At 40.0% G+C, this 12,930-nt stretch overlaps 1 protein-coding gene and 1 pseudogene across 4 annotated transcripts; one reads left to right on the top strand and one right to left on the bottom strand.

Annotated features, from left to right (window-relative positions):
* Positions 1–3,732: 3,732 nt before the first annotated feature.
* On the top strand, positions 3,733–10,241 carry LOC130197585 (excitatory amino acid transporter 1-like). 4 transcript variants are annotated; one of them, XM_056420331.1, is made up of 11 exons: positions 3,733–4,212; positions 4,394–4,605; positions 4,827–4,964; positions 7,064–7,271; positions 7,384–7,426; positions 7,521–7,566; positions 7,732–7,906; positions 8,217–8,450; positions 8,544–8,738; positions 8,969–9,103; positions 9,290–10,241. In XM_056420331.1, the coding sequence occupies exons 2-11, from the start codon at positions 4,434–4,436 to the stop codon at positions 9,423–9,425; spliced, it is 1,482 nt and encodes a 493-aa protein (XP_056276306.1). In that variant the 5' UTR covers positions 3,733–4,212; positions 4,394–4,433; the 3' UTR covers positions 9,426–10,241. The 4 variants fall into 4 exon arrangements, with proteins under 4 accessions (XP_056276306.1, XP_056276308.1, XP_056276307.1 ...); XM_056420333.1 differs by lacking the exon at positions 4,394–4,605 and having other exon boundaries at positions 4,874–4,964; XM_056420332.1 differs by lacking the exon at positions 4,394–4,605.
* Positions 10,242–10,872: 631 nt separating this feature from the next.
* On the bottom strand, positions 10,873–12,709 carry LOC130197591 (tripartite motif-containing protein 16-like; annotated as a pseudogene).
* Between the last annotated feature and the right edge of the window lie 221 nt (positions 12,710–12,930).

The raw sequence follows: 12,930 nt of genomic DNA, 5'->3' as shown, positions 1-12,930 counted from the left end.
CAGCACAGACACACAGTTACTTGGTGTGTTGGCCAGGGCTGCACTCCTTCACCTCGTTCCCTCGCTCCGCCGTGTCATTCAGACACCAAGATGATCTTCAGATTTACTGAAACTGTCTCTCGCGTAGATTTTTAAAAACTTGATCAATGAATCTGTTGTTTTAACATTTCTCTCCTAGTTCTGACAAATCTTTTTATTGTATTTCTCAGAAAAAATCTAAAGATGCTTTGAAACTTGTGAAATATTAAATATGCAGACTAATATTTATATTATAGCATTATGTTATATATTTATATATTCTTTACTTTATACTCAAGTCAGTGTAGAAGATAGCTTGAATACTCAACTACTTTTTTGTATTAATTATTAAACACTGTTTAAAGAAATTACCAGCATATCCCAACGAAACCACACTTTCATTTGGACGAGACCTTATCGTCTTTGCAATTTTCCTTTTTACTGAATTGACGATAACTAACGCATCCGCATTACTTGAGATTGCGAGGTGATTAAATAATTATTATTTTAAAGCACACTGGCTAAGAGACGTGTTTAATGGTGGCTTTTTGAAACCGAGCCCTGACGAGTTTTTACACGGGGCTAATCTGCTTCTCTGGCTAATTTGAGACCTCAAGGAAATAAACCTCTACCTAAAGCTACCTTGTAAGCTCGCTCACATCCGTTGATGTCACACATGCATCCCTCATGGCCACACTGTCTACGTCACACCCACATTGAACTAAACACAAATAGACTTAATCTATAGACCCTTTACACAGCAGTCTGTCACACATGCCAGAGCAGTATAGACAAAGGTGTAATTGATGAAATTATTTCTGGTCCCGTTCTATTTAGTTTGTCACAGTCATTTCTGTGACACACATTTCCGTGAACCATTTGATTCACGAGGAACACCACATATATGTTATTCAGTTCTACAAGGATAAGGGGAAAGGATAGTCGAGGCCTAGTGGAGGGAAGAAGGGTAACGCTAAAATACAATATCCAGTAACAATAACAAATGATAAACAATAGCTTGCTCTTCAAACTTCCCAAAAATGTAACTGTGGCTATTGCGTGTCAACATTACTAGATTGTATCAATAACTTATGGCTGAAGTAAAACCGCTAAAGAGCTTAGCTCATAATTGGAAGCAGACACTGGAAAGTCTTTACCTTGTCAACAAGATGTAGCAGGATAAACGATGAGGATGTAGGCCACTGCTGTCTATCCCACTAGCCAGGACTAATTACTAAAGTAGACATGGGGTAATGTTGTAATAAACACAGATAAAAGAAAGTTCAAATCCCATGATACAATAAGGGCACAGAGTTTGAATCAATATTTACTCCAGAACTATCAAAAGTTACTATAAACACATATCCAGTCATTATAAAATGCAAATATGAAACTTAAGCAGAAGTTCAGTCAGGAATATGTTTCTATTTTCTCCCTGGATTTACTCTATCACCTGATTTAATCAACCAACCAGATTCTGCACGGTTTCCTTAACACAATTGCATCGTTGCTGTCAAACCTTTAACCTGTCGGTCGTCCTTTCAGCTCAAAACAGATGCGACCCTCCTCCACCCCCTGCGACGTCTGAAATATATATATATATATATATAATATATATATATATAATACTAGATATGACCAAACCTTTGGGAATTGATAGACATTCAACAATGTCCTTTTTAGAAAATAATTTACACAACACACTAACTAAAGGGTACTTTATGGATTATTGACCAGTCACAGCACCACAGTGGGTTTCTGCATTAAGGGAATCAAGAAGCTGTAAAATACTTAAATCTCCCTGAAAAGCTGTACTGTCCACTACTGCTGCCATGTATTCTCATCCTAAGACTTTTAATGACGCTTTGGACTTAACACCCCAGTGACCTTAAAACCTCTGTACCTAACAGAACTTAACAGGACTGGACGTTGGGTTCATAGGTCATAACAACTATAAGCGTTACCTTAAGCTTACTAAAAACAAGCCCGGTAGAATGCAGCTGTTATTTAAATGATGCTGCAAACTGAAGTTTATTTAGAAATCTTCAATGAATATTCACAAAAAAATACATTTGCAAAATGAAATTGTCAAACTCAAGCGTAAAAATCCAAAAGCTTTACTGAATCCAGGTTCACAAAACAAAAGGCAAAATATTCACGCTGCATACAAAAAGGAATATACAAGCATCAAACAAAGAAACAAGCTACAAAAAAAGAGATCCAAGTAACGGGCTGAGGTAATTCACAGAGTAACGATACAGAACAGAACTGAGACCATCTGGGAAATGGCTTGAGAAGAGTTGGGCTATAATTAATGGAAGGTCTGATGAGCTAATGGAATACAGGTGAGGAAGAAAACAGGCGGGAAAATAAACAAAGACAGGAAGTAAAGCCACCTAGGAAGCATGGGGTGAGTGATTACAACAACAAAAAACAGGAAGTTAAACTAACTAAAATGTTTAAAATGTATGTGCTTATGTGCTGAGGTGTGTGTTTTCCTGCTCCCACACTGTCCTCCTATAGGAGCGTAGTCTACAGGTTATTTCTCCTCTCCTCTCTATCCTCATGTCGTGCTGTAATCTTTCATCCTTTACGTCTCTTCCAGGATTGAACGCTGGCGTGTTTAGCTGCCGCTGCTCTCCGGTTGTCTAAACTGTTTTTAATGTGTTGTACGGCGACCCTGAGTGCCTTGAAAGGCGCCTTATAAAATAAATGTATTATTACTATTATTATTAGAGTTCATACTAGTCTTATGGCAGGTTACTAAGTTGCTAGTGGTGCTGTTGATCCAGACTGAATATCTCATACATTTGATTTATTGTCATGAAATAGAAATGCATGTTGCCCAGATAATTAATCCTTTTACTCTGATTTTACTTCTCGTGCTGCCATGAGATGTGACAGCCCTGGTTATTGCTAGTTAGCTAATGTTATTATTCTAACACGTTGAACTAAAAAGGTAAACAACATTAAACTAACATGTATATTTGACTGATTTCATCAGCATGTTGGCATGCACAGCCTCTCAATGCCGCCTGCATTAGCTGGCTTTTGACTATAGACTTCGTTAGTTTTTCATTTTCAAATGTGAAAAATTGATAATTGAATTCTATTAATCATTTGTACTGTACACAGATGGCAAATGGAGTTCCAATGTGGTTGAATGATTTCATATTAAAATAGCTAGTCCTGGATTGTCTAGAGAATGAGTAACCAAGGATTATGCTGCGCAAGTTCTACTGAACTCTAGTGCTTTCTTTACATATTGCTTAACCTTTTAAGCACCAAGCTTTTTTAGGCCTCTGCTCTAAAAATGGCATACCCAAACAAAAAATGCTGTATCTCTGCAACCACTAGGGCTACTTTAATCATTTTTACCTTTTTAACCCTTGTGTTGCCTTCGGGTCATTTTGACCCGATTCAATATTTAACCCTCCTGTCGCCTTCGGGTCAATTTCGGGTCAATGTTTAATGTCGGTGTTCTTTCGGGAGTCAACAAACAAACATAAAGTACCTCACACTTAAACTTGGAAAACAATATTAATTCTAATAATTTTCTGGAGATTTTAATAGCTGGGGTCATATTGACCTCAAGGGTAAAATATGTTAGTGAATATAAAGGTAACAGGAGGGTTAAACTTTGAATCGGGTCATATTGACCCGAAGGCGACAGGAGGGTGAAACATTGAATCGGGTCAAATTGACCCGAAGGCAACACAAGGGTTAAACATGTTTTCTTTTGTTCAGATGTGTAAATATCCGTATATATGTTACTGGGTAAGAGTAAATGAAGATGGCACACAGAAAAAATATTAAAATGTCAGGTCTGAATTGAAAAAAAGCACTTCCAGGATGATTATATGTTTGGAATGAGGCAGTTGAAAGGTTTAAAACTCTCACAAATCATATTAAAATGTGTAAATCAAATGTGAGCACATTATTCCTCCTGCAGGTACTTTACATTGTGTTGTTGTTGTCTATTCAGAATTAAACGCTCAAACAATCATTTGCGTGAACACGCATGAGGGAAAGGCTCGGGCATAAAGTTGATGATTAATGTTGTCAGCATAAGAAGCTGTTCATTGCTGCGGCTGCACTGACTGAACTTCATGTGTTAGACTTTTCAATAGAACGTTTTTCCTAATTTTTCAATTCTAATAATTTTGTCATCTGTACTGCGAGACTGAGGAGAATGTGAGATTGATTTTAATTACTTCTTATAACCCCTGATTGTTTCTTCTATGGACAGATTTTCATGTCATGTTGTTGTTATTCACACTATTAACCTGCTTTACAGTTGTATGGTTTTATTTATTGTGACAAGCTCAGTAAAGTCTTATAAAATGAATTTCTTAATGGTCCATGTTTTATATAGATCTGTGTTTTACTGTTTGGAGGGAACACTCTTGTCAGAGATGAAGCCGAGCCTTATGGAGCTGTCTGTGTTGGACTCAGTAGAGGTTAGAGAACCCCAGAAAACCCAAACATACGTCCAGTGTGATAAGCCCTCACGTCATCTGCCTAATGTTGTGGCTTTTCTCATAAGAAATGCTTTTGTTGTTTCCACAATGGCTGCTGTCGCATTAGGTAAGTGGTTTTAAAACACTGTCATTTATTCTCCTGCCTGAATATTGTCCTTTAATCTGCCATTGATCTTCCATACCATTGATAATGACAGATTGCAATTACTAGTTTGCTTTGTATCATTATGTTACTTATCCATCACTGTTCTGTGTATTATGTCATCTGCATTTGGTATTTTGACCTCACCCTTTGACAGACGAACTTTGTGTTTATTTTTCTCTGAGGAATTGGCACGGGCTTTGCTTTACGCCACATTAATATGTCCGCCAAGGATGTAACATATTTAACCTTTCCTGGAGAGCTCCTGATGAGACTCCTGCAGATGTTGGTGCTTCCTCTCATTATTTCTAGTGTAATTGCAGGTGAGAGACACATTTCCGCCCGGTTCAACTGGATTTCAGGCATGATTTTCCCCAAAAATGATATCATATGGTATAATCTTCCTGATAATGATATATATACTAAATGAATACTAAATGCACACTAGTGGCTGGTGCAACTGTTACTAAGCCTGATGTCAAAAGCAAGTGTAGCACAGGTCAGAGAAAAGATATCAACTTATTCTGTACTTTAGCTGATTCTTTTTACGCAGGTAACCATGAAACTTCGGCTCTTGAGTTGTTATAGTAGAAAGGTTTCAGTTTAATTATTAAATGTTGTGTTTAAAAAATAATCATTCAAACTAGTTTTAGTTTGATATTGTTCGCTACACTGTTTAACCCTCCTGTTACCTTTAGGGTCAATTTGACCCGATTCAATGTTTAATGTCGGTGTTCTTTCGGGTCAATTTGACCCCAGGCTGTTTTTCACTGTGTCAAACATATAAGAAATATCAACTTTTTTAGATATTTAAAGGGCTATTTAGGTAGTCAACAAACAAACATAAAGTACCTCACACTTAAACTTGGAAAACAATATTAATTCTAATAATTTCCTGGAGGTTTTAATTGCTGGGGTCAAATTGACCCCAAGGGTAACATATGTCAGTAAATATAAAGGTAACAGGAGGGTTAAGTGGAGCATCATTCAAGATATATATATTTTTTAAGACTATTAAAGGGTACCTGTTGTGATCTCGAATGTGTAGCCAGATCAAAAGATAATGTGTTTCTAAAAGTTATTCATGCACTGACGGTCCAGTATTCAATAACAATACGTAGTTTAGGCTGTTCAAAGTCCCTCAACTCCGACAAGCTTCATTGCACTGGTGCTTGAATATGGCGCCGGTGGTGTGACGTCACATCGTTGATAGATCGACAGCCAACCACAGCGGATGTGTTCAGAAACCAATGTAAACAACGTCGAGCGCTCGCAAACAAATGCTGAGAACTTGATAATAATATAGAAAACGGGCGAAATATGGACGATGAAAGATTGTCAGATTCAGCAACTGGATACTTGTATGAACCATTAAAAGCAGACTATCCCCATTTAGTTAATTGTGACAGCGATAGCGATGATTCTGATGAAGTTGATGCCGAAGGACCGCCGGTACAGATGCTTCACCGTGCGGACCGTGCACGCAAGTCGGCGGACGTTTGGTGCAGTTGTGGGAAATGTGTGCCACAAAAAACAGACATAGAGTGCATTTGTTGTAATGAACACGAACTTATGTCCGATGATATCGTGACATTAGACCTAACCTACTTTACACAAAAGCGTGAGCTTGATAGCTACATCGCGCATAAGCCAGCGCTGGAGATGTCTTTCATTGATGCAATGTTCGGCCGACATGTTCGGGGGTGCTAGTGACCTTTTCTTTGCTTCGTCCGTCCCGATGCGCGCAAACTGGTGTCGGGAGCTCCGCGGCGCACGAGACGGCGGGCAGAGGACTGTCAACGCAACACGTAGAGACAGAAATGACATGCTGCTGCTGTAATGTGGCGCTATAGAGAAAGTGACAGAGGGGCGGGCCAATTTTTTTTAATGTCATGCGATCTACCAATACTACGCTGCGATCGACTGGCAGGTCGCCGCGATCGACGTATTGAGCACCCCTGATATAGATTGTGTAATTCTTGAGGCCACCGATCTATCCCAAGAAGCAACGCGTGTAGAAGTGGCTCCGGATTGGCTGAATTCCTTTCAACGACTCTACGTCATAGTGACCTTTGACATGAGTAAATAACTGGCAAGATGTCTGCGCCCTGAAGCGTTCACGGACTCGGAATGTTGACAAAGAAATGTAAAGCCTCGGGCTATGCGTGACTTGTTGACAATAGCGGCAGGGAAAATATGATTTATTTGATGCGCCTAATGGATGTAGCACGTTGTTGTTTTTGACTACAGGTACCCTTTAAGGCACACAAAAAATGCTGTACATGTAAAAAGTATTTTAATTTGGATTATCCCATTATGTGATATTCTGGTTATATATTAGTATATTAGGTTATCAAACCAACATAAATACAATAATTTGGAGTTATGTTGAAATATAAAATCCATATGTTTAATATTTCAGGTCTTTCATCTTTGGACAGGATGGCTTTTGGGGAAATTGGGCTAAAGGCCTTCAGCTATTACATGGTCACCACATGTATTTCTACATTCACTGGCATCACCTTAGCTGTTCTAATTCAACCAGGGAAATCCTCCAGGACTGCCTCAGTGTCCTCTAGTGGTAATACAGAGGATGTGCAGACTGTGGATTCCTTTCTAGATATAATCAGGTGCGTATTCAAATATTCCTTGGAAACACACTTTTGCAGTGTCAAATATATGGAACATATAATGGTACAATTGGAAGTTAAAACACCTAATCAGTGTTTTTGTTTTATATAGAAACATGAATCCCTCAAATTTGGTGGAAGCTTGTTTCAGAAAGGTAAGATCTACAAGGGCTATTTGTTCTGCATTTATATAGTCACGTTTTTTTTTAATGCTTAATGGTTTACATTTGCTTATACTTTTTTATCTAGTACAAAACCGTTTATTCCAGGAGTATGCCGGCGACCAGTGACAACAGTGAGATTCCTTTTTGTTTGTTCTATTCCTATGAGCGGTGCCAGATGTTTGTCTTAACCAGTGTCATTTATGTTTAATTTGTCACATGTCTGATCTGTATTATTGTTATCACATTGTCACAACACCACCTAGTCTTAACGACCATCCTGGGGCCCCTTTATATAGATGACACAGTACCAGGACCAGGAACCTCAGACGGACTCAATATTTTGGGTCTACTGTTTTTTTCTGTCGCCTTTGGCCTCATCTTGAGCAGCATGGGGAATGAAGCAAAACCTCTGAGGGATTTTTTTGAATGCCTGAATAAAGCCATTATGCATCTGGTCAACATGGTCATCTGGTAAGCACATGAAGATACACTGGATGTGTGTCGTCTATTTAATGCACATTTTACAATAATTTGATCAGGATATGAGTCCAGAGACTGGGCTGGGCTGCTACCACCTCTAATATTACAGAGCTGATTATGTGCTTGTCAGTGTGTTTGTTTCGTGCCTGAGGTTGATTGCTTGTGTTGTGAATATTTGATAATGTGCGTACACTTGTGGGACTATTACGCTAACTATGAAATATTGTGAGAACATTCTCAAATGTGGATATACTCACTGACTCATCAACTCCCTCTGCTGTGTCTCACCTCTGCATCACAGGTATTCCCCAGTGGGGCTCTTCTTCCTACTGGCGGGACAGATTGTGAAGATGAAAGACTCCGGAGAGATAGGTCTTGGAGTTGTCATGTACACTCTCACTGTAATAACTGGCCTCCTCATCCACAGCCTCCTCACCCTTCCCCTCATCTATTTCATTTTCACACGAAAGAATCCCTTCAGATTTATGCTCGGTCTACTCCAGGCTCTCACCATTGCCTTTGGGACTTCATCAAGGTGAGCCACAGTCTTGATATGACCCATGGCAGACACATGAACAACAGTGCAATGGCAGCTAACCTTTGATACTATATGTTTTTTTCCCCACAGTTCTGCAGCCTTACCTATTACCCTCTCCTGTATGGAGGAAAATCACAACATGAACAAACAAGTGACACGCTTCATGCTCCCTATTGGGGCCACAATGAACATGGATGGTGCAGCACTCTATGAAGCTGTAGCTGCTTTATTCATTGCCCAGATTCATAATATGGACTTTAACCTGGGTCAAATCATTGCCCTCAGGTAAACTCACATAAACATTGAGCTCAGATTGGTCAAATGTTGTTGTTGTTTTCAGTTGATCACTAAATTAATTTATTTACATGATTTAAGATTGAGCAGATTGAAAGGGACAAGTACAGTCTATATATATCATATTACTTCCCATAGAGTTGAGTTGGTGTATTGCCGATGATTGAAACAAAAAAAATCAAAGATAATATTACATAACCATCACTGTTTCTGCTCTTCAGTTTGATTGTCACAGTTGCAAGCACAGGTGCAGCGGGCATCCCACAGGCCGGCATGGTATCCATGATCCTTGTGTTGGACTCCGTTGGATTGCCCACTGAAGATATATCACTGCTCATGATAGTTGATTGGATTCTGTAAGTGCACATGGAACCAATATCTGTTTCAGATGTTGACATGTTGAGATTTTGATCATTTGATAAAGAGCTTTGAGGTTTGCAGTTGAGTTTAAAGTATAACTACGTTTAAACTTGGGTGTAGCTATGGTCAAGTTACACTAATGAGTTCCTAATGCAACCTCAAATCTTTGTCTTTGTTGATAGGGATCGTCTCCGGACTACCACCAATGTGCTAGGTGACTGTGTCGGTGTGGGTGTAGTCCAGCATCTGTCCAAAAAGGAGCTGCAGTGCTGCAGCCCTGCAGATACAGATTTTGAGGAGGACAGATTCCAGATGTGAGCCTTGTGAGGCGTTGCAGGACCTGTGTTGGCTATTAATGTGATATGCTTTTGTTGAATGATGACAAAATACTTATTTGTCTTGGTTCAACTGATACGGTCACTTTTCACTACCCAGTAAACAGTAGAAGTTGATAATTGTTGAGTTTGAATTATCGAGTTATCCCCAGACAATTGTTTTTGCTCTTCACAAAAAACGAAATGGTGAAAAAAATCGGTCTTGCACATGTTATAGTTTTAATCAATTGCAAGTGTTCTGAAGTGTTATGTTTAAATATGCAACTGAGGTATTAACTAATGCTAACTGTTGGTGCTAAAGGAGAAATCTACAGACACAAATAGACAACGCAGAAACATTTGACATTATCTTTTATTACATTGTGAGAGAAGAATTAGAATGGGAGCTGAAGGGATGAAGATGATTGGCTTTGATAAATGAGGATGAAATGACCTTCAACCCAGCGGGTGACAGATTGTATGGACACTCAAATGTCAAATAAACATTGAAATTCAGACTTAATCAATAAGTGACCAGGGCTTCATCCCACCGAGGACACTGGACGTTGTCTTCAGATTCTTTTTTTAAATGTTTTACTTCAAAACATGTTCTCTGGTCTCAACATGAACTCTGGACTTTGTGGTGTTTCAGGAGGAAAACTGACTCAGTTATTCTCTAATTAGTTTAATAAATTATACATTAGCTTCGTATGAAACCCTGAAAATAAGACAAGAAAGTACTTTGTTCATTCTTGAATCAAGAAATACTGTATTCATCATGTGAACCTGTTAAATGAGTTTGACCAGAATCTCAGTTATATAAAAGAAGAATGAAAGATTTCCTTATTGATTATGATACTTTATTTTACAATACAACACAGTACATCATTTTTAGTCAAGTGAGCCATCAGAGACCTTTTCGGACCGAAGCAGAATCGTTTACTGAGAACTACTCTTGGATTTTCTCACAAGACAGTCGTTTGGCCGTCGTCTCAAGAGAAGCGTGCAACACTTCCTGTGCTGCAGGTTTGCAGATGCATCTTAAAACACGACAAAGCAGCTCTGACATCACAAGCTCTGCTTTTAGAAGGTGTGTCACGCTTTGTGTGATCGTTCAAAGATGATCGCCTTGTTCAAGAGACGATGCATCCTGTTGCTACATGCATGAACAGAACTCCGTCACAGCAGCACATGAACTAAACCGTCACACGTTTGGTCTTTCTTAGTTCTCACGCTTTGTCTCGTGTGGTCGTGTTTGACTAGAATGAGGAAGCCAAAGTGGATTTTTTGGGGGGGTTAAAAAGAGAGACTGACACATGTTCTCTGGTCTCAACATGAACTCTGGACTTTGTGGTGTCAGGAGAAAACTGACTCAGTTATTCTGTCATATTAGTTTAATAATATATCTATTAGCTTCATATGAAACACTGAAAATAATAAGAAGAAGAAAGTACTTTGCTCATGTTTGTTTATTAGTCATGTAAACATTCATTTTGTTCTCACATTACAAACGACAAAAACATCTTGATAAATGAAGGTCTGGTGCTTTCTCTCTTCAGTAACATGAAGAGGAAGAGAAACAACAATATAAAGGCATCAATATGAATATTCATCAGACATTTAGAGCTCAGAGAAGTTTAAATGTTCATGCAGAGAAAAGTCAGTTCAGTTAAAGAAAGATCATCATGAGCAGTGAGAGCCTCCATGACTAAACACACACAGGAAGGAGCGCCACCTACAGGAACTCAGACATCTACACAACAATAAGGAGAAGATGTACAAGTCCCGCCCACAAGGTTTGATTGACAGGTGAAGAAAAGTCTGCTCTCAGCGACAATGATGGAAATAAAATAAGTTTAAGAATTAAAACACTGACTTTAACCAGCTTTCCCTGAACTCACTTCTGTCTATTTGAGTTTGCAGAACTCAGCAGTGGTTCCGTAAGTGGAATACAACCCAAGTCCAGCATAGAGAGGCTGAGTGAATGTGGTCTAGACTCTGTGGAGGAGAGTCATGGTTTCAGAGACGCTGTAGAAGGACAGAATACCTGCTCTGTGATCCAGGTACACTCCTAATCTGGAGGACCGAGGACCAGAGATGGGAGTATACAATTCGTTGGACCAAAAGTTATAACGGACTTTGTTGCAATCTAACGCCCAAGATTTGTTATTGTATCCAAACCCACATACATTCTCGTTCTCTGTTCTGCTGATATTCTTGTATGAGACGGCTACAACAACTCCTCTTCCTCTCCACTCCACCTCCCAGTAACAACGTCTAGTCAGACTCTCTCTACTCAGGACCTGCCAACATATAGTGAATCTGTCTGGGTGACTAGAGTAAGACTGATCTCTTCTCATAAATTTCGCTTTTTTGTCCTCATCAGTTAATAACAGTAGTGTGTTTGCTGTGTTTGGATCCAAAGTGATTTCCTTTGAATACCTTAAGAATGCAGCTCTGGTCTTGGGCTCTGCTTGAGACAGTAAAACATCCACATCAGTCACCGCCAGTAAGACGTTTGTCCACTTGTCCCCCAGAACGTCCTGTAGTTTATCTCTGACTTCTGACACAGCCGCTGTCACGTCCTCAAAGTATCTCAGAGGACGGATATCGATGCCGGACGAGTCTGTAGACTCACCGAGTGGTGACAGTGAGGGGTAGTTGAGTAGAAACTGGTTGAGATCCTCTGTGTGTGACAGCAGCTTCAGCTCAGCGTCGTTCCTCTTAAACTCAGAGATCTCCTGCTCCAGCTTCTCCTGAAGCTCTTTGACTCGACTCACTTCAGTTCTCTGCTGGGATCTGACCTGCTGCTTCACATCAGAGCGTTTGTTCTCCATGAGGCGGATCAGCTCAGTGAAGATCTTCTCACTGTCCTCCACTGTTTTATCAGCAGAGAGGTTGAGGGCCTCCACCTCCTGATGGAGCAGCTTCAGGTCTTTCTCTCTGTCCTGGATTCTCTGCTGCATGTTTAGTCGACTCCCCTCCAGCTCTCTCTGCCTCCCGGTCCTTTCTGCTGCAGCTGAGACTGTGTTGCAACCTTTCTGATAATCCATTAAGCAGAGGTAACAGATAACAGATACAATGTTGATCAGCTGAACTCCTTTCTGCGCCATTTTACCTCACAAAAACAACGACTGTCTGAGTTTCACTTCCTCCGAAGCGTCTGTACTTTGTGCTCTGATCTAACAACATGTGTCTCTGCAGTGAACGGGGCCTGTCAGCTGCTCCACTTCACCGCCATCTTGGTTAAACCCATCTGTAAAACTGTAGATCTGAAGGGAAGGGAACAAGGACAGGTGTGGACAGAGTAGGGCTCCCTTTGCTGCAGAGTAGGAAGAAGAGAGGGGGGGGGGGGTAAAGCTTTGGTTCATTCCAGGAAGAAAAGCAGCGCTGGGAATACGAACTTTGTTCCTCATTCACAAAGTTTTACTCTGAAATCTGAAAACAAGTTCCCCGTGTCCCGTGACCCGTCGCCATCCCGGCCGGTCCCAGTTCCCCATCCCATTAGG

This window comes from Pseudoliparis swirei, chromosome 8 (assembly GCF_029220125.1).
Source record: "Pseudoliparis swirei isolate HS2019 ecotype Mariana Trench chromosome 8, NWPU_hadal_v1, whole genome shotgun sequence".
In the NCBI taxonomy this organism is placed as follows: Eukaryota; Metazoa; Chordata; class Actinopteri; order Perciformes; family Liparidae; genus Pseudoliparis; species Pseudoliparis swirei.
Note: the sequence above shows the minus strand (reverse complement) of the source record. Positions and strands in the feature narration are given on the sequence as shown.